This window comes from Polistes dominula, unplaced genomic scaffold (genome assembly GCF_049000335.1).
Source record: "Polistes dominula isolate Pdom_NZ unplaced genomic scaffold, Pdom_raw_medaka contig_73, whole genome shotgun sequence".
NCBI classification, from domain to species: Eukaryota; Metazoa; Arthropoda; class Insecta; order Hymenoptera; family Vespidae; genus Polistes; species Polistes dominula.
This window is the reverse complement of record NW_028300951.1, coordinates 2,391,557-2,413,148: the sequence shown is the minus strand read 5'-3', so window position 1 is coordinate 2,413,148 and position 21,592 is coordinate 2,391,557. Positions and strand designations below refer to the sequence as shown.

The following is a 21,592-nucleotide window of genomic DNA, read 5'->3' as shown; positions in this document are numbered from 1 at the left end:
GACGCAACACCAGATGACGCTCAAGTTTTAACGAATTACAGTTTCTTATCATGAAAGTAATAAACCCCTGGGAAAGCTTGGAAAAATTAATATAGCCTCCAATTTCAGTGTCGTATTAGTAAAATAATTTGCAAAATCATATTCTACTTAAGAGATATTTTGTAGTTGAAATGTTAAGTTTAAAGACAATAACCTTATATTATTATTGTATATATTAACACTTATTATTTGTCAATTTGGTAAAGAAATAAGAATTGCGGTAAGGAAAAAAATGGTTACTAAAAAAAAAGCCACGCTAATAGTATACGAAGATAATTATTAATTATAAATAATTTTATTCCTTTATTAGATATTTAATATTAGAATAAATAATAAATATATAATGTATATTTTTCATCATGTTTCTTGTTTACAGGACATCTCGCAATAATGTCTATACCACCGTATTTATTAGGACCAAATCCATGGGCAACCATGATGGTCCAACAACAAGCCCATGCCCAGTTAGCTGCGGCACAGGCTCATGCTCAAGCAGCAGCTCATGCTCAAGCTGCTCATCATGCCCATATGCAAGCTATTGCTGGCCCGCCACTTCCTCAAATGCCAAAACAACCAGAAGTGTTATCAGAGGATAAATTACAAGAGAAAGGTATATAAAATTATATTTCATTTCTATGGGAAAGTAATTTGTTGATGTCTAATTATAGCACAAAAATGGCAACAATTACAATCAAAACGGTTTGCCGAGAAAAGAAAATTTGGATTTGTCGATGCTCAAAAAGAAGATATGCCACCTGAACATATTCGCAAAATTATAAGGGATCATGGTGATATGAGTAGTCGCAAATATAGACACGATAAGCGTGTATATTTAGGGTAAGGTTTATTCAAATATTTTGATGTGCTTGAAATATTAATTGTAATGTATAAACATTACTTGTTTAATTATAGTGCATTAAAATATATGCCACATGCAGTAATGAAACTGTTAGAAAATATGCCAATGCCTTGGGAGCAAATAAGAGACGTAAAGGTTCTATACCATATAACTGGAGCTATTACATTTGTTAATGAAATTCCATGGGTTATTGAGCCTGTTTATATTGCACAATGGGGGTGAGTTATTTTAATAATTTCAGTCTTGTTCTTATATGAATTACAGTATATATATGCATATATATTAATGATATATTTATATTAATCATTTGGGAAAATTAGAACAATGTGGATTATGATGCGAAGAGAAAAACGAGATCGTAGACATTTTAAAAGAATGAGATTTCCACCATTTGATGATGAAGAACCTCCATTAGACTATGCTGATAACGTTCTGGATGTTGAACCATTAGAAGCTATTCAGATTGAACTTGATTCTGAAGAAGATGAATCTGTTGCATCATGGTTTTATGAACACAAACCAATGGTTGGAAGCAGGTATATAAATTTATATAATAATATGAATATAATAAATTATATTTAACTTTGTATGATGAATTGCGTAGGGGTCCTGAAATCAACTATCTATGTGAGTTGACAGATGATTGTTTTTGTAGCAGTGTCCGAGACATACTACAAAAATGTATCACTGGACAAAACGCATTCTGACAAATATATACCAAATATAAATAATATTTTTTGTTAAAGTGTAAATATCCTTACCATATATTTAAAATGATTACAGACATGTCAATGGATCTACATATAGAAGATGGAATTTAACTCTTCCTCAAATGGCGACATTGTATCGATTAGCAAATCAACTCTTGACAGATTTGGTTGATCATAATTTCTTTTATTTATTTGATCCCAAATCATTCTTTACTGCAAAAGCATTAAATATGGCAATACCAGGAGGACCAAAGTTTGAACCTCTTGTAAAAGATTCAAATGCTGCTGATGAAGATTGGAATGAATTCAATGATATAAATAAAATTATTATCAGGCAGCCTATTAGGACAGAATATCGCATTGCGTTTCCTTATTTATATAATAATATGCCACACTTTGTACATCTTTCATGGTAAGTAAATTATTATAATTAATATAATACAGAAATTATGTGTGTATGCGTGAACAAATATTTCCACACTAGTTTATAGACTTATTAGGTAGTACATTATAGTCTAACTAGCAGTGTGGTATAGCAAAATAGATGGTTGTTATTCGTACTCTTTCTAGAAATTAAAAGAGAACTGCTGATACCACCTACATTGTATTTTTCTAATTAATAATTTATTAAGAAATAATATATATTTTGTATCTTAATATCTAATGTATGTTAATTTCTTTATTAATTTATAGGTATCATGCACCAAATGTTGTATATATAAAGACAGAAGATCCTGATTTACCAGCATTTTATTTTGATCCTTTGATTAATCCAATTTCACATAGGAATTCATTAAAGGTAAATTGTAAAAATTTAAAACATAGATTATAAGTATTATAATAAATGAATAGATTACAAATTTCTTATTAGAATTCTAATAATAAAAAGTTAATTATATATTTTTATTATTTATAGACAGTAGAACCACAAATTGAAGATGATGAAGATTTCGTCTTAGATGATGAAGTCCAGCCATTTTTACAAGAAACACCACTTTATACAGATAATACAGCTAATGGTATAGCACTTCTATGGGCACCAAGACCATTTAATACACGCTCTGGAAGAACCAGAAGAGCAATTGATATTCCTCTAGTAAAATCATGGTATAGAGAGCATTGTCCTCCAGGACAACCTGTTAAAGTACGAGTTAGTTATCAAAAGTTACTTAAATATTTCGTATTAAATGCATTGAAGCACAGACCACCAAAGCCTCAAAAGAAACGTTACTTGTTCCGGTCATTTAAATCTACCAAATTTTTCCAAACTACAACTATAGATTGGGTTGAAGCTGGATTGCAAGTATGTCGTCAAGGCTACAATATGTTGAACTTACTCATACATAGAAAGAATTTAAATTATCTTCATTTAGATTACAATTTCAATCTAAAACCTGTTAAAACTCTTACGACGAAGGAAAGAAAAAAATCACGATTTGGAAATGCTTTCCATTTATGTAGAGAAATTCTTCGTTTGACGAAATTAATTATTGACTCACACGTACAGTATCGTCTAAATAATGTTGATGCATTCCAATTAGCTGATGGATTACAATACATTTTTGCTCATGTTGGCCAGCTTACTGGCATGTATCGGTATAAATATAAACTGATGAGACAAATAAGAATGTGCAAAGATTTAAAACATTTAATATATTATCGATTTAATACTGGTCCAGTTGGAAAAGGACCTGGTTGTGGATTTTGGGCACCTGGATGGAGAGTATGGCTTTTCTTTATGAGAGGTATAACACCATTATTAGAAAGGTGGTTAGGTAATTTGTTGTCCAGGCAATTTGAAGGGCGTCATTCTAAAGGAGTAGCCAAAACTGTGACTAAACAAAGAGTAGAATCACATTTTGATCTTGAATTAAGAGCATCTGTAATGCATGATATTGTAGACATGATGCCTGAAGGTATTAAACAAAACAAAGCTCGTACAATCCTTCAACATTTAAGTGAAGCATGGAGATGTTGGAAGGCTAATATACCATGGAAAGTCCCTGGATTGCCTATTCCTATAGAAAATATGATATTACGTTATGTTAAAATGAAGGCTGATTGGTGGACAAACACTGCTCATTATAATCGAGAACGTATCAGACGAGGTGCTACTGTGGATAAGACAGTATGCAAAAAGAATTTAGGTCGTCTTACTCGACTTTATTTAAAAGCAGAACAAGAACGTCAGCATAATTATTTAAAAGATGGACCTTATATTACTCCAGAAGAAGCTGTAGCTATATACACCACTACTGTACATTGGTTAGAATCCAGAAGATTTGCTCCAATACCTTTCCCACCACTTTCATATAAACACGATACGAAATTGTTGATATTGGCATTAGAACGTTTGAAAGAAGCTTATAGCGTTAAATCGAGATTGAATCAAAGTCAACGTGAAGAACTTGGATTAATCGAACAAGCATATGACAATCCACATGAAGCTTTATCTAGAATTAAACGTCATCTTTTGACTCAGAGAAACTTTAAAGAAGTGGGTATAGAATTTATGGATCTTTATAGTCATTTGATACCAGTTTACGATGTGGAACCTCTTGAAAAGATAACCGATGCTTACTTAGATCAATATTTATGGTATGAAGCAGATAAACGAAGATTATTTCCACCATGGGTTAAACCATCTGACACAGAACCACCACCACTTTTGGTTTACAAGTGGTGTCAAGGTATAAACAATTTACAGGATGTTTGGGATGTTAGCGAAGGAGAATGCAATGTTTTATTAGAATCTAAATTTGAAAAGCTTTATGAAAAAATCGATCTTACTTTGTTAAACAGACTTCTTCGTTTAATCGTTGATCATAATATTGCTGATTACATGACTGCAAAAAATAATGTTGTAATCAATTATAAAGATATGAATCATATAAACAGTTATGGAATTATTAGGGGTATGCAGTTCGCATCGTTTATTGCTCAGTATTATGGACTTGTGCTGGATCTATTGGTTCTTGGATTGCAAAGAGCTAGTGAAATGGCTGGTCCCCCACAAATGCCAAATGACTTTTTAACTTTCCAAGATGTGGCATCTGAAACTGCACATCCGATTAGATTATATTGCAGATATGTTGATAGAATACATTTATTCCTTCGATTTTCTGCAGACGAAGCAAGAGATTTGATACAAAGATATCTAACGGAACATCCAGATCCAAACAATGAAAATATTGTTGGGTATAATAATAAAAAATGTTGGCCACGTGATGCACGTATGAGATTAATGAAACATGATGTTAATTTGGGACGTGCTGTTTTCTGGGATATTAAAAATCGATTACCTCGTTCTACAACTACTATACAATGGGAAAACAGTTTTGTTAGTGTTTATAGCAAGGACAATCCAAATCTATTGTTCAACATGAGTGGATTTGAATGTAGAATTTTACCTAAGTGCAGAACAACACATGAAGAATTTACACATAGAGATGGAGTATGGAATTTGCAAAATGAAATTACAAAAGAAAGAACTGCTCAATGTTTCTTAAGAGTAGATGATGAAAGTTTACAAAGATTCCACAATAGAGTTAGACAAATTTTGATGGCTTCTGGTTCTACGACATTTACCAAAATTGTTAATAAATGGAATACCGCTTTAATAGGTTTAATGACCTATTTCCGCGAAGCAGTAGTCAATACCCAAGAATTGTTGGATTTATTGGTCAAGTGTGAAAATAAAATTCAGACACGTATAAAAATTGGTCTCAATTCAAAAATGCCTTCAAGGTTTCCACCGGTAGTATTTTATACACCTAAAGAATTGGGTGGTCTTGGAATGCTTTCTATGGGTCATGTATTAATTCCTCAATCAGATTTACGTTGGTCCAAACAAACTGACGTTGGTATTACACATTTTAGATCTGGTATGAGTCACGATGAAGATCAATTGATTCCCAATCTGTATAGGTACATTCAACCATGGGAATCAGAATTTATAGATTCACAGCGTGTTTGGGCAGAATATGCCTTGAAACGACAAGAGGCAAATACACAAAATCGTCGACTTACTTTAGAAGATTTAGAAGATAGTTGGGATCGTGGTATACCTAGAATTAACACATTGTTTCAAAAGGATAGACATACCCTTGCTTATGACAAAGGTTGGCGAATACGTACAGAATTTAAACAATATCAAGTTCTTAAACAAAATCCATTTTGGTGGACCCATCAACGTCATGATGGAAAGTTATGGAATTTGAATAATTATAGGACAGATATGATTCAGGCCCTAGGTGGTGTTGAAGGAATTCTGGAACACACACTTTTCAAAGGAACTTATTTCCCCACATGGGAAGGTCTTTTCTGGGAAAAAGCATCAGGTTTTGAAGAATCAATGAAATATAAAAAATTAACGAATGCTCAAAGATCGGGTTTGAATCAAATTCCTAACCGTCGTTTTACTTTATGGTGGTCACCCACTATAAACAGAGCAAACGTTTACGTAGGTTTCCAAGTACAATTAGATTTGACAGGAATATTTATGCATGGTAAAATACCAACATTGAAGATATCTCTCATTCAAATTTTCCGTGCTCACTTGTGGCAAAAAGTGCACGAATCAATTGTCATGGATCTTTGTCAAGTATTTGATCAAGAATTGGATGCTCTAGAAATTGAAACTGTACAAAAAGAAACTATACATCCAAGGAAATCATATAAGATGAATTCTTCTTGTGCTGATATTCTACTCTTTTCGGCATACAAATGGAACGTTTCAAGACCATCTTTATTAGCAGATTCTAAAGATCTCATGGATAACACAACGACTCAAAAATATTGGATAGATGTTCAATTGAGATGGGGTGATTATGATTCTCATGATATTGAGAGATATGCAAGGGCTAAATTTTTAGATTATACAACAGATAATATGTCCATTTATCCATCTCCAACGGGTCTTTTAATAGCTATCGATCTAGCTTATAATCTTCATAGTGCATATGGTAATTGGTTTCCAGGATGTAAGCCACTTATACAACAAGCTATGGCAAAAATAATGAAAGCAAATCCAGCGTTATACGTATTGCGAGAACGTATTAGAAAAGCTCTACAATTATATTCATCAGAACCAACTGAACCATATCTTTCTTCTCAAAATTATGGAGAATTATTCTCAAATCAAATCATTTGGTTTGTCGATGACACTAATGTATACCGAGTAACGATACATAAAACTTTTGAAGGTAATCTGACAACAAAACCAATCAATGGTGCGATTTTCATATTTAATCCAAGAACTGGTCAGTTGTTCTTAAAGATAATTCACACTTCTGTGTGGGCTGGGCAAAAACGTTTGGGACAATTAGCTAAATGGAAAACTGCTGAAGAAGTTGCAGCTCTTATTCGTTCGTTGCCAGTAGAAGAACAACCAAAACAAATTATTGTAACGAGAAAAGGAATGTTGGATCCTCTTGAGGTGCATTTACTAGATTTTCCCAATATCGTTATCAAAGGATCAGAACTTCAATTACCTTTCCAAGCATGCTTAAAAGTTGAGAAGTTTGGTGATCTTATTCTGAAGGCGACTGAACCACAAATGGTTCTCTTCAATCTTTATGACGATTGGTTAAAAACAATTTCATCTTATACAGCATTTTCACGTTTAATCTTAATTCTTCGAGCGTTACACGTTAATACAGAACGTACTAAGGTTGTACTTAAACCAGATAAAACAACTATAACAGAACCTCATCACATATGGCCATCTTTAACTGACGACGAATGGATCAAAGTAGAAGTGCAATTGAAGGATTTGATTTTGGCTGATTATGGAAAGAAGAACAATGTCAATGTTGCATCTCTAACTCAATCTGAAATTCGAGATATTATTCTAGGTATGGAGATTAGTGCACCATCTGCTCAACGACAACAAATTGCAGAAATTGAAAAGCAAACAAAAGAACAATCTCAACTCACTGCAACTACTACTAGAACGGTTAATAAACACGGTGACGAGATTATTACTGCTACTACATCCAATTATGAAACTCAAACATTCAGTTCTAAAACAGAATGGCGTGTTAGAGCTATATCCGCTACTAATTTACATCTTAGAACTAATCATATATATGTATCTTCCGATGATATCAAAGAAACTGGTTACACATACATTTTACCGAAGAATGTATTGAAAAAATTTGTCACAATCTCGGATTTACGAGCACAAATTGCTGGATATTTATATGGTATTAGTCCACCGGATAATCCTCAAGTTAAAGAGATTAGATGTATAGTAATGGCTCCACAATGGGGTACACATCAAACAGTACATTTACCAAATGCATTACCTAATCATCAATACCTTAAAGAAATGGAGCCACTAGGATGGATACATACACAACCCAATGAATTGCCACAGTTATCACCACAGGTAGATATTCATATATTTATTATATTTGAATATATTATTGATTTATTATTAACGTTTTATTTACTTTACTTTCTAATAAGGATATCTCGACACACGCACGAATTATGGCGGAAAATCCAAATTGGGATGGTGAAAAAACAATCGTCATTACATGCAGTTTTACACCGGGTTCTTGTTCTTTGACAGCTTATAAATTAACTCCAAGGTATGAACAATTATATTCTATATAATATATATTTATCAAAATATTTATAAATATAATTTATATTTTTATTTCAGTGGATTCGAATGGGGCAAACAGAACACTGACAAGGGAAATAATCCTAAAGGATATCTTCCAAGTCATTACGAGAAAGTACAAATGCTTCTTTCCGATAGATTCCTTGGTTTCTTTATGGTACCTAATCAAGGATCATGGAATTATAATTTCATGGGTAAATTATCAATTATTTCGTTTTTATTTATATAAAGAAATTATTTCATCAAACATTTATATCATATATTTTTGTCTAGGTGTGAGACACAATCCAAACACGAAATATGAATTACAATTAGCTAATCCTAAAGAATTTTATCACGAGGTTCATCGACCGGCACATTTCTTAAACTTTTCTAGTTTGGAAGATGGAGATGGGGTTGGAGCAGATCGTGAAGACATGTACGCTTAGAATAAATATAGTTTCCACAAATAATATTTCTTTTTTTTTTTTTTAAGGATACAAATTGACGTTATATTATTTGGAGTTAGTTGTTAGATATATTATTTTTCAATTGAAAATATAATAATAGATTCAACTTCATGAACCAATGAAGTTTATTAACTTCAATTGGGATGAGAACGAAACATGATATTTTTTTCAAAAATATTTCTTCATTTATACTTATAAACCTATTATTACTTCTACTACTACTACTTTATAGAATGTTTAGATGAATGAAATGATGTCATAATATAAATAGTATGTATTTAAATAAAAAATGTACAAAATTTGTGCTAATAATGCTCTTATATAAAAAAATAAATGAGCTACTCCTTTGGATTTTTAAAGATAAAGAGAGAAAGAGAGAGAGAGAGAAAATGTACTTTTATTACTTCATAAATATTTAAAATAAATGTATAAACTTGATTATTGTATGAACATAAAATGTTTTATAATATACAAATGCACACACCACATCACACACACATTTCATATTTCATCAATGACATAAACTCGTATGAGTGATAATATGTAAGCGACGGTGATAGTTAAAGTAATACTTCGTAAAAAAAAAATTATGCATAATTAATAAATAATTAGTTTAAATATTAAATAAAATTGATCAATTAAATGGGCTGTTCAGGAAAAATCGGCTTGTTAATAAATTAATGAAAAACATGGTAAGAGAAAGTGAATGAAAATTTGATAAGAAAAAAAAACATAAATAATAATAATTAATAATTATAAATATATAATGTAAATTCGTTGAAATATTATAACGATCATTATAATATTTTTACCAGGCACTCATCAAAATCTACGTGTTTACGATGATATGGTCGAACTGTAACTGAGTGTTTACATGTCCTTTGAGAAAAAACGTACATAGTTCGATCTTGAAAACAAAGATCGATCATTTAAACGGTAGTATATGTAAAATCTAAAATTTTCACAATTTAACTGAAGTATACAATATAAATTAAATATATACTTATATCTATTTCCTTATAGAAATTTTATGACTATTTTCACTAACAATATAAATTCATATCTTAGAATATAGAATATAGAATATATAATATATTCATAAATTAGAATATTAGAATATATAACTATAAAATATATATATATATATATATATATATATATATATATATACAACGATTAATAAAAAACGATTAATACAATTTTTACGTTACGTAGATAATTTTATGGAATATTTTAAAAGCATCAGTGATCTCACATTTATTTAATAATAATTAATTTATAGAGAGATTCGAAGTATATATAATAATGAATAATATACTTCATACACAAATTGTTATCTAAGCATACGAAATCTAAATGAGATCCAAATATAAGTACAACGTGTGTCTTTGCTATTAAGTTTGATAAAAGCGATAATACATCAATCATTATATCTCTTGCATAACTTGTTTATTATTTAATATTTAAAAAGTTGTTTTTTGTTTGAAACGTATATTCTAATAATATTATTCACTTCTTTTTTTAATATAGAAGTTAATCTCTTCGCAAGTCATATATCCTTCATTATAATCTCAGGATATATCAGTTATTTATAATAAATTAATGGTATTATGAACAAAATAAATAATAGAATTAAAAGATAATAAGTCCGTGTGAATAATGTGTATGATTTAAAAAAAAAAAATAAATAAAAAAGAAAAGGAAAGTATAACTTCTTTTTCAATTTAAAAATTTGAAAGCACATGTTTGAGGTCATTTTTTTTCTTGCAGAATAGATGGATGAATCATCTGTATAATCATACGTTCTTATTAACGAACGTATTATGTTCATCATTGTGTATGAATTAATTAAGGACAATCGCTATCTTCAGCACTTTCTTTACTCAAACGAAATGCTTCTCGTCGAATATTTGCATCAATTTTTTCTTGAAGGGGTAAACCCGTAGTTGTTGTACAAGTAGTACGAGACGCTGTACTATTATAAACACTACGAGTAAGGCTTCTTGAAAAAACATTACTTTCACTACATCCAAATCTTTTAAGTAATAAACGCTTAATTTTTTCTTTGCAAACAAGCGTTATGAAAATGATCAAACCCTGTAAAGTATTAATAACATCTGATATATACCAAATATAATCACCTGATCCTTCCCATAACGTGGATATGATTTCCGTTGTCCAGGTGATACCCATCACGATGAATAACTTCATATACAGATTGAACCTATTATCAAAAACAAAATATATTATTTATAATATAATTTTTATATTTTTTATAATATTAGTTAGTCAAATATTATGTATGAATGAATATTTAACAAAATCATGACTCATTATAGCCGAGATAATTTAATTGTTGTTACGAATGATTTCGTAATAAGGAAAATAAACTATGGCATGGGAACATCTTCTTGTCGCTTGCCCTATAGCGACGTCTAAAAATAAGCATTCAATGTTAGTAAGAAAAGATAACTATACCATATTGATGATTCGCATGAGTATAATATGAGTAGATTCATATTTGATATTATTTCAAATATTATTTATAACGATATTAATTAATTTTTTATTATATATTGTAAGTGTATAACGTTTAGATAGAAAAGTCATATTTTCTTTATAATATGAACACTCTTTTTAACTTTCTCTTAAAAATAAAAATCTTATAATAAAAATAATATTATACAAATATATATATATATATATAATTTATACATATATACCATTGTTTATTATCGTCATGGCGTCTACTTTCGCTACCTCTTAAATGATGGGCCGTATCTTTAGTGTGTTGTCGAATTTTTAAAGCGGTTGAGATAAATAGACATAAATTGCAAACAATTGATATTGTCATAGGAAAAGTAAAATAAATATTTGTCGCACTATTAGCTGAAATAATATTATTCAACATTACATTTTACATTCATATATAAAAATAATATAAATTATAATATTTAAATATACTTACTCGTAAACCAACATCTACTCTCTCCAAGTTGAGGTCGAATTGTACTTTCTGGTATGTTAGGAGCATAATCCATAATTAAACATATGCTTGTGAAAAATGATGCAATTCCCCATGCATACATAGAATATATTATAAATTTTTTTCGATCCCTTTGTTTCATACTACCCCTTAATGCTCGGAAACCACTAAAACAAATAACAAATATATATCGTTAATTAATATATAAATAAATAACTAATAATTATATATATATATAATTATAATATACTATTAGTTACTAACTAATTAATTACTATTATTATATAATAGTTGTATAATAGATTGTATAAATTATATATAAATATAATGGGATAAACACACAATATCCTATTATATATATATAATAGTATATATAATATATATGATAGTATATAAACTATAAATATATAATTAATATTTAATATTACTAATACATAATATTAATATATAATATATATTATATAAAATATTATAAATTATTTAATATAATATAATATAATATTATTAATAATATATTTAATATAATATATATTAAAATAAAATTTAATACATATATATGTATATTAAAATAGTATGTTATTCTTTATTGTCATTTCAAAATATTTTTGTATTTTTATATTTTCTTTTCCTTCCTATTATCAACATAAAAAGGAAAGGTATTTACATAGATAAATGTATAAATAAACATCTAATGATGAGATACTTGATATATACAATAAAAAAAAAGAAAATTGGAAAACGTTAAGAAGAAATCAATAGAGTATCACATGTTTTTAGATGAAAATACCTTGGGGAAATTATGATAGTGTTTAGTTAATCTGAACAAAAGGATGTCTCATTTTACAAAGATAATGTTTAACTCAACATTAGACACATATATATATATATATATCTTAATCAAATAATCGTTTATGGATTATGTACTTTCAAAGAGTTTTTAATATTTAAGTAAATATTCATTTAATAAATGCATTTATTCTAAAAAGAAACTTGTATTAGGTTTGTGGTCAATGACTAAAAGCCACAATAGAGAAAAAAAGAGAGAGAGAGAGAGAGAGAGAGAGAAAGAGATAGAGAAAAAAATTTGTTAGGGCTTGGCAAAATGAATGAGAGTTTAACATGAAACATGTGTGTTAACAAACGTGACTCGATTCTATGTAAAAACTTTAACACCCACACAGTTTCATTCATTTTACATGGGAATTAAACGAATCTCACTTCAATTAATATCCTTTTTAAACGATTAAATTTTTCGTTTAAATAAAAGGTTTAAATATTACAAAGGAAACAAATATTTTAATCTCTATAATTATACTATGAAAGTATGTACGTGATACAAAATATTTAAAAAAAGAACATATTATTATAATTTACAATTTATACATAAATTACATTGAATTAACATTAATTATATTATTCATATAATTATAATATATTTAATAAATATAATTTATATTTATTTTTAAATATATATTTATATATTATAATAAAATATTTTTAATATATTTTATAATTCATTTTATATAATTAAAAATTAAATAAAAAAAAATATATATCATAATATTAATTATAATAATATGAACAATGTAATTATATTGTTTTATCAATATGTTCTAATATTTTTATTTTTACAAATAGAATTTGGCATATGAGTTAAGTTGTTTTTGTGCTATACTTAAAACAATTTCAATTGTTCTCTACTGTTAATACAAATTTTCTTGGCTGCGTGCTTTTTCGTTAACAACACGCTCAATGGGATCATAGAAAATACGGTTTAGTTTATTCTAGTATACCCGCATAATCCGTCTGTTTTATATATATATATATATATATATGTATGTGTGTGTGAGTATGTGTATATGTTCTTCATTTTTACGTCAATTATTCTCTCAACCGGCACCAGTAAGGCGACGTAGAGAAATTTGATAATTAACAAACACCGAAGAGAAATTGAAGATGATGTGGGGGAGGATTAATATCTCGTACGTGACCCACACAATATACATACATGTACACACATATATATTACATATACGCAGTCTAAATGTCCACAATTTAATTTCGATTTATCTTTACGATTATATCTTCAGGCATTATATGCTTTTAACGATAATAACTTACAATTGAAAAATGATATTGGTTAAAATATTCAATTAATTAAGAAATTCAATAATAAAACAAAAGAAAAAGTCTTGTTTATATTTATATCTATGTTATTTATACTTGTTTTGTTCCTTTTATTAGTCTAATTAATATTCGTTTCATTTCTTTTTTAATCGATCCACACGAATATCAAACGATAAATAAAATTCTTATTAGACAGAAACGTATTATACTTTAAAATGATTAATTATTATTTTTAATTGATATTAATTTAATTGAAAAGAAAACAAAAACGCAAAAGTATTTTAATTGTAAAATAAGTTAATTCTTTTTTTTTGTTCATAACTATAAATAACTATAAATAACTAGTTCATATAAAATATTCATTATATATATTATATATTATATTAATATTAATATAATAATATTATAATTAATATATTACATTATATTATATATATATATATATATAATATAAGTTATACAACAACTATAAATAAAATAAAATATAAATATAAATAAAATATAAATTAATTTACAAAATATATATCCAATCATATCTAAAAAATATTATAATATTTTTATTATGCAAACACACGTGTGAACAATAGAATATTATTATAAAATAAAATGAATATCAATATGAAGATTAAATAATTCTAACATACAAATAATTTGTCTATAAGAATTTTGGGAAACTTTACATTACAAGTAAAAAATCTAAATTATTTCAAATAACGCGATAAGAAGATATACGAATGTTCCAAAAGTATAAATTAATTTAATAAAAATAATATAAGATAGATAAATAACAAAACGAAATAAAATTGTTTTCCAAGTAAAGAAATACGTTCTTTTTCTTTTTTTTTTTTTTTTTTCCTCTGATTCCATAAGAAACTATTTTCCCGCTTATACAAACCAAGCTGCTCTATAAAACACAACGGGTGTAGACCGAGGAAATTGCGGCGCTTAATCCAAACAAGATACTACGAGACCTAGCATCGTTTCGTTTCTTCAAATGTATTCGACGAAGGACACAAGGAAAGTGGATATAAAACGAACAAAAGCATAGAAAAATATAAACGAACTCGATCTTTTATAACTGTAGATCCTCTCACCACCTAGAGCAATTATTTCTTCTCTGTCTAATTAGTAATAATAGATTAATACAAATTTATTGTTATTTCATTTGTTAATCAATTAATTAATAATCATTTTATTCCAAGAATATTTATATCAAATCGTATGTAATATTATTATTTAATTATAAATAATATTAATTATATATATATATATAGTCAAGTATTAATCAAATGTTTTGATAATTGACATTTGAAAAAGTTCTATATTCTCATGAGAAATTGATTATTTTTGTTTTTTAATCAAACTGATTAATACTTTTTGATTTATTAGATTTTATTATTGCGAAAAAGAAAAAATGAGTAAAGCATTTATAATATATATGATGAAATTCTAATCACTTACCCAAATGTCCACCAAATGTCAAAACACATGACATTCAACCAGTAAAAACTTGCCAGAAAGAAGAAATACATGCAGAAAGCTGAAACAGAAAGATAACATTTGATAAAACTTTATTATTGTATTATATATGTATATTAACTATGTATTGTATTATCATTCAAAAATCAATCATTAAAATGGTTTATAAAAATCTACAAAATAAACAAACAAATATGATAGATTTAGATATTATTGATATACGATAATTATCCATGTAAACTAACACATTTTATTTGAATTATTATATTGTTAACATCGATAAAAATAAATTTCAATTTTGTGTTGGTTTTTGATTAGTTATTTCTTGATCATTATTTCTAATAATATTTTCTAATATCACATTATTTTTAATATATGTATTATGTTCTAATATATGTATCTGAAAAAAATAACTTGATTGATAATTGTTATTCGAAAAAATACAAAATATATATATATAAAAACAAATTGATAATACAATACCAAAAATGTAACACGCAGTTTGGTTAATGTCTTTGTCAGATATCTGTATTATCACAAGAAATAAATAAGAAAAGAAAAGTGAACAAACGTAAGAACGTAAAGTACAACCGTGCAAATTATTTAATTCCGGTATTATTGAATAAATACTAAATGTTATTAAATAACACGGTAATGATATTATTAATCCAATAATAAGAACAGTATTAAGTTTTAAATTATCCTTTTCAATTTCAACGTCATCAGAAAATTCACAGCATTGTATCACATCGTATACACTATTGTTTAAATTAACGAGACAATATTGATCTTGATTAATTATCGGTTGATTTTCAATATAAATCGAACCATTGTTCAACATTTTAAATTGTTCTTCAACGAGACATCTTTTATCAACTTCGCAAGGATTATCAAATATAAAATGAAAATTATTATGATCTACTTTTAAATCGATTAATTTGAAACTATTTGCATCGTAAACGGGTGGAAATTTGGGAGACTCGTTTATTAATACACATGTTTTATTTATCAAACTATAGTTCCATTTGCAACATAAGGATAATAATGGCAAACGATGATTTGATGACAATTGACTTTGAAACGTTTGAGATGACAATGATAAGTTTGATGAATACGATATTCCGATTGTTAACAAAAAAATATAACAGCAGACAATGATGCTGTTTGTTTTGTTAATTTGACGAACACCCATCATTCACGAACGTTTACCACTCGTCGACTGGTTTCTTGTTAGGACATATAAAAACTAAATCGATTTGAGTTATACTTTAATCTCCGACGTCTCTTAAACCACAAAATGCGTCATACTTATCAATGGGAGTATATAAAAGCAACATGTTTTGTATTATTTCAAGACTTTTTACAAAACATCGATTTTACGCGTTTAAAATGGATACGATATTAATATTTAAAATAAACGAAAATATATTAGATCATTTTTTGTCTCATTAATTTATTCCCGTTCGTATGACGAAACTGGATGAAAGATATTAAATGACTAATCAAAAGAAAGAACACTCCGCAATATGTTATAACTTAATCAACAACACATTTAAATGATTAGAGTCAATTACAAAGTATTCGAAGTTAATCATTTCTTTTTCTTATTTGTCTTTCATCGAGTCTAAAACATCTCAAGTCTTATCGTAGTTCAATAACTCCTCGTAAGTATCAAATTTTTACGTTGTATTATTCAATACAATAAACTCTTTATGCGATATAAAGAATTTCATGATATTACATTTGTATTATTTGTATTATATACATGATATATTAATATAATATCAATCTCTAACCTTTCCTCAAAAACATCTTAGCACAATCCTATAATCTTTTTCTAATCTAATCTTTTTAATATGTATTTGATATCGTTTAAACGTATATACGACATTACGCATCTTACAAACGTAAAACACCTTTTTAAAATCTATCGGTTTTATTATTATTATTATTTTTTTTCTTTTTTACGAATGAATTTATCTATAATAGTTTATCTTTCTATAGATTAAGATTTAAGCGAGATAAGTATTATTTTTCTTTTTTTATTTCGACGTGAGTAAAGAATGGACATTGATAATGAATTTACCAAGAAAAACACAGCACGTATTTGAGATCTGTTGTTGAGGTATAATTTGAACCGTAGATAAAATTGCATATGACAAGGTCAAAGATGCAATGTATGCACGTAGAATATATCCATGTAAATTCCTTAATTCCTTGATGACCGTGTAAACCAACCATGTTATTATAAGGAATGGTATTGATATGATCATACCCAACGAAATGAGAAATCCATGAAATGTCGAATGGACATAGGAATTAATGGTTGTTTCTTTTTTGCAAAAGAAAACGAGATATTCGTTAGGAATATATTTCGTTGCAGCAAGACAATAATTTTCTGGATTTAATATTTTTTTGCCTTTATCCCCATAGGGCAAATAGAATGAACCATTTTGCAAAAGGTACGATCGTTCTTCCGGATAAATAGTTGGATTTAATGGATACTTTTGATTGTCTTTACAAGGATTCCAATATAAGAAACGAAAATTCTTATCATTCGTTGTAACATTCATTGGTAATAAATCCATCGTGTAAACTCTTGGCAATGATAAAGTTTCATTTTCTATTTTTTCGCACTCATTTTTTGAAATTAAGTAATAATCAGGTGGACAACAAAACGAAATACAATTTCTTCTTCTAACGCAATATTTGATATAATCCTCTTCAGTATTTTTCCTTGGAATTGATTCTTCCTTGTACGTTGTATTTTCTTAAAATACAAGACATGAGATTTTTAATAATCACAATGATGTTTCGTTCAACTTTCATCTATATATTATAGATATATACATACTAAATTACATATATATATATATACACTTCTATTTATTTGATTGATTTCTTGGCAAAAAAATTTTTTTTTATCAGTTTCTTGTTAAATAAATTATCAGTATTTATAATAGAGAGTAAAGTTAATATTAGGATTACGTATTAACACAGATCGATCCAAATCGAATAGCTGTCTATATATATATATATATATAGTATGTTTATCTATACACACGAATAGATTTGAGAATGCATTTAATCACCCATTAAATTAGATATATTAGAGTTCATTTCTTCTTTCAGATTTTTATTCTTAAATGTAGTATTTCCGTTGATAGTCTTAAACGCGATAAGATTACCATTGGTAATTGAAATCACATTATTATTCACAGAATCCGGTGTTGTATAAAAGTACGCGTACGATATTACTCCAACACTTTTTTCAAATAAAATTATCATTAGAAATATTACAAATGTATTGTCAAAAATTGCCATATTTTATTATTGTGTAATGTAAGAAACGCGTTTAAAATAATTCGGGAGGTGTTGTCAACGATAAAACGAAAGCAATACTAATCCTAACAAAAATATTGTCGACCACCACCCTTGTCGTATCGTCAATAGCATCCGTTGGGAATTCCGGTTATGATTCTTTCTCTCTACTCATAAATAAGAAGAGAAAATAAGGTCACGAATGGTGACGACGACTACAACGTGTAAAATTTCTTACAAAGTAATTGGAAATAAAACTCAGTGGTACCATTAACAATTAATAAAATAGAATCATATAGGAAGACATTACAAGTTCATTCTATATACCTAATTGATAATCTTTGAAAAGAGTTAGATAAGATAATTTTAAGATTATGTTGAAAGATACTATTACGAGGTCAATAATACGTAAGGGTATAAATAATTCTATCAATGAATTAAATTTTTGGTGTGAATTAATTACAATTTTAATTTTATTATAATATTGATGATTAAGATAATTATGAAAAGAAATAAATATGATGTTTAGAATGGTTGTGTTAAATTAATGAGATAAATATAATTTATAAATAGAAAATTAAATAGAGGAAAACTAGCATCTAACATTTATTTAATATGATTATAATATATTTAATTAATATATATTATATTAATTTAATATTAATATTATAAAATATATATTAAATATATTATATTAAATTAATATTACATATATATTTATTTAATATATAATAATAGGATATTTTTAAAATATAGTTTTTATTAAGAATTATCAAAATTAATTGTAATATTTATTATCACAATTGCATTACAACAAATCAAGGACTACTATAATTTCAAATGAAAGTAACTACGATATCACCCATAAAAAGCTTTTCTGGTTATTTTAACGATATCATTGATAGATTCGTCGTAATCATACAAACATATACCAGTATCGTTAATTTTGAAATAAAATTAATCTTAAGTGTGATAACAATGTTACAATATGTTCGAAAAAAAGAATATATTGTATTTATATCAACGATGATGATATTCCATTCGAAATTTGTACAATTATTTATAAGATTTTCTATCATTTGATCTCCGACCCTAAGTGTATTCCAACCATGAAATATAACAGAAGAACAAATCGGTCTTCTTATAGATAAAATTTACTCATTCGAAGAATTAGATTAAATGTTCTTAAGAATTGTATGATTATTTTGTTATTACGTTTTACTCGTTGTAAACATGAGTAACTGTTTCCGAGTATTTAAAACTAAAAAATTTGTAATCATAGATAATTGTAGTCTAACAATTAACAATAGCAAATGTAAGTATATGTAACATGTATAACATTGTTAAATAGTAATGTTACGATAATAACATTAACCTTATAAAACATAACGTTAAAAAAACGTTAACATAACATAAACGTTAAGAAAATTCTTACCTGAGGGTAAACATATTTCAGGCGGCAAATACTTGAGTTGCAAATTGATGAGAAAACAATATGATATTGTAAGACAAGCAACATAACACATTAAAGTTTTTCCATAAATATTTCGAAGTTCTGGTATAATGGCATAAACTAAAAAAGTTATTATCAGAAATGGTATGGACACTATCGTCATGATAGGATAAATCTTTTGTGTTGCAGGTAACGATGATTCTGCTTCTGGTTGAAAACATATTAAAACGGTTATCTTGTTCAATGATTCATGCCAATCTATACAAAAATTCGATTGTGGATAAATATCTGATCCAACATGAAGGGTACCATTGACTTCGAAAATAAACTTATCTTCTTCAAAGTTTTCCGGCTCCAATTTATAACTTTTATTTGGACAGATATTATTTCGAAGAAGAATATAATGATCAGCGATATTTTGTATATGTTGTATTTCAGATGTCAATTGTTCTTTTTCTGCTTTAATATCAGGAAGATTCGTTAAATTTTGTATCTTCTTACATGTAGCAATTTCACCGTCGCTTAAAACCTCCCCATCTTGACAACATTTTCTCATACAAGGTCGTAACTCGCAGATACATCCACGTATGGAATTATTTTTTATCCAATACAAATTGGTAGGGTATAACGTACCATCGTGAAATATAGAACCATTCTCGTATCTTTGAATTTTGTCCTTTTCTAAGGGAACCGTTAATGTATAATGACAAGGTAAATCTTCGGGACGCGTTGGTACTGTTTGAATAACAAAAATATATACTAAACTTAAAAGTTTTATACACGATCCCATTAGAATTGTGAATAAAAAAAAGAAAGAAGGGAGAAGATGAAAGATGAAAAAAAAAAGAATAAGTGAAAGAAAAAAGTTTAGCCAAGATTTGTCTTGAGATGCGGACGAAAAACAAACAAAGATACTCTTAATAATATTAATTATAATAATAATAGTAATAATGATAATAAAAAGAAGCTGCGTCTCGAAGGATCACCTTCTAACTGTGTGTCCCTGTTTTATTATATCCTATTTATTATATCCTATTCTTAATTTTGATTGAATATTTCACCGGTAGACGAAGCCGCCCCACACTCGACACGGACGACTCGATGCTAACTGCGGACGACAGCTGTCTCCCCACATTCGCACTCATTTTTACTTCCACCTCACCTCCTGGACTAACTTTCTTGCTATATCATAAAGGGGTTTTTCGATTATTCCTCGAGGAATAATTATATATTCCCTTTTATGAGTTTATTCTAAACTCTACTATATTATTTGGAATGTTTTGTTTAATGAAATGTGTTTATATGATTTCATAGAAAATCTAATTATTTTTTTTTAATTTAATCAAACTTATGAAATATAACATTTCTTTTAAATTTGACTATGAACGTACAATTTAAATTATCTAATATTTCTATCTCGTAATAATTGATCGTTAATTCATCTTTTTAAAAAATCCAAATCACTTTTGTCCTCTTTCAAAACTATTCAAATTTTTTTCCACGTGTTCATACTTCTCCTCCACCTTGTTTTATAAATA

General features: G+C 27.5%; 2 protein-coding genes across 6 annotated transcripts; one reads left to right on the top strand and one right to left on the bottom strand.

The window, feature by feature from the left end:
- The first annotated feature begins 59 nt into the window (after positions 1 to 59).
- Prp8 (pre-mRNA processing factor 8) lies at positions 60 to 9,126 on the top strand. Its single transcript, XM_015316097.2, has 11 exons — positions 60 to 259; positions 416 to 649; positions 708 to 876; positions 952 to 1,116; positions 1,219 to 1,434; positions 1,682 to 2,020; positions 2,302 to 2,407; positions 2,525 to 7,999; positions 8,080 to 8,204; positions 8,279 to 8,433; positions 8,513 to 9,126. The coding sequence occupies exons 2-11, from the start codon at positions 430 to 432 to the stop codon at positions 8,665 to 8,667; spliced, it is 7,125 nt and encodes a 2,374-aa protein (XP_015171583.1). The 5' UTR covers positions 60 to 259; positions 416 to 429; the 3' UTR covers positions 8,668 to 9,126.
- LOC107063928 (G protein-coupled receptor Mth2) lies at positions 8,694 to 21,363 on the bottom strand. 5 transcript variants are annotated; one of them, XM_089171865.1, is made up of 6 exons: positions 21,041 to 21,349; positions 20,037 to 20,789; positions 15,263 to 15,341; positions 11,657 to 11,841; positions 11,412 to 11,577; positions 8,694 to 10,912 (listed from the first exon to the last, which is right to left on the bottom strand). In XM_089171865.1, exons 2-6 carry the CDS (start codon positions 20,608 to 20,610, stop codon positions 10,537 to 10,539), a joined length of 1,380 nt encoding a protein of 459 aa, XP_089027991.1. In that variant the 5' UTR covers positions 20,611 to 20,789; positions 21,041 to 21,349; the 3' UTR covers positions 8,694 to 10,536. The 5 variants fall into 5 exon arrangements, with proteins under 5 accessions (XP_089027991.1, XP_089027992.1, XP_089027990.1 ...); XM_089171866.1 differs by having other exon boundaries at positions 20,037 to 20,735; XM_089171864.1 differs by lacking the exons at positions 20,037 to 20,789; positions 21,041 to 21,349 and adding exons at positions 17,367 to 18,050; positions 18,373 to 18,672.
- Between the last annotated feature and the right edge of the window lie 229 nt (positions 21,364 to 21,592).

Bases quoted from the DNA above. Each gene is read 5' to 3' on its own strand.
- Prp8 (XM_015316097.2), top strand. From the start codon at position 430: ATGTCTATACCACCGTATTTATTAGGACCAAATCCATGGGCAACCATG. The intron at 2,021-2,301 runs GTAAGTAAATTA...ATTAATTTATAG, and splicing joins CACTTTGTACATCTTTCATG to GTATCATGCACCAAATGTTG. The intron at 8,205-8,278 runs GTATGAACAATT...TTTTTATTTCAG, and splicing joins GCTTATAAATTAACTCCAAG to TGGATTCGAATGGGGCAAAC.
- LOC107063928 (XM_089171864.1), bottom strand. From the start codon at position 18,604: ATGGCAATTTTTGACAATACATTTGTAATATTTCTAATGATAATTTTA. The intron at 15,342-17,366 runs GTAAATTCATTA...TTTCTGTTTCAG, and splicing joins TACGTGCTGTGTTTTTCTTG to CTTTCTGCATGTATTTCTTC. The intron at 11,842-15,262 runs GTAAGTGATTAG...TATTTGTTTTAG, and splicing joins GACATTTGGTGGACATTTGG to TGGTTTCCGAGCATTAAGGG.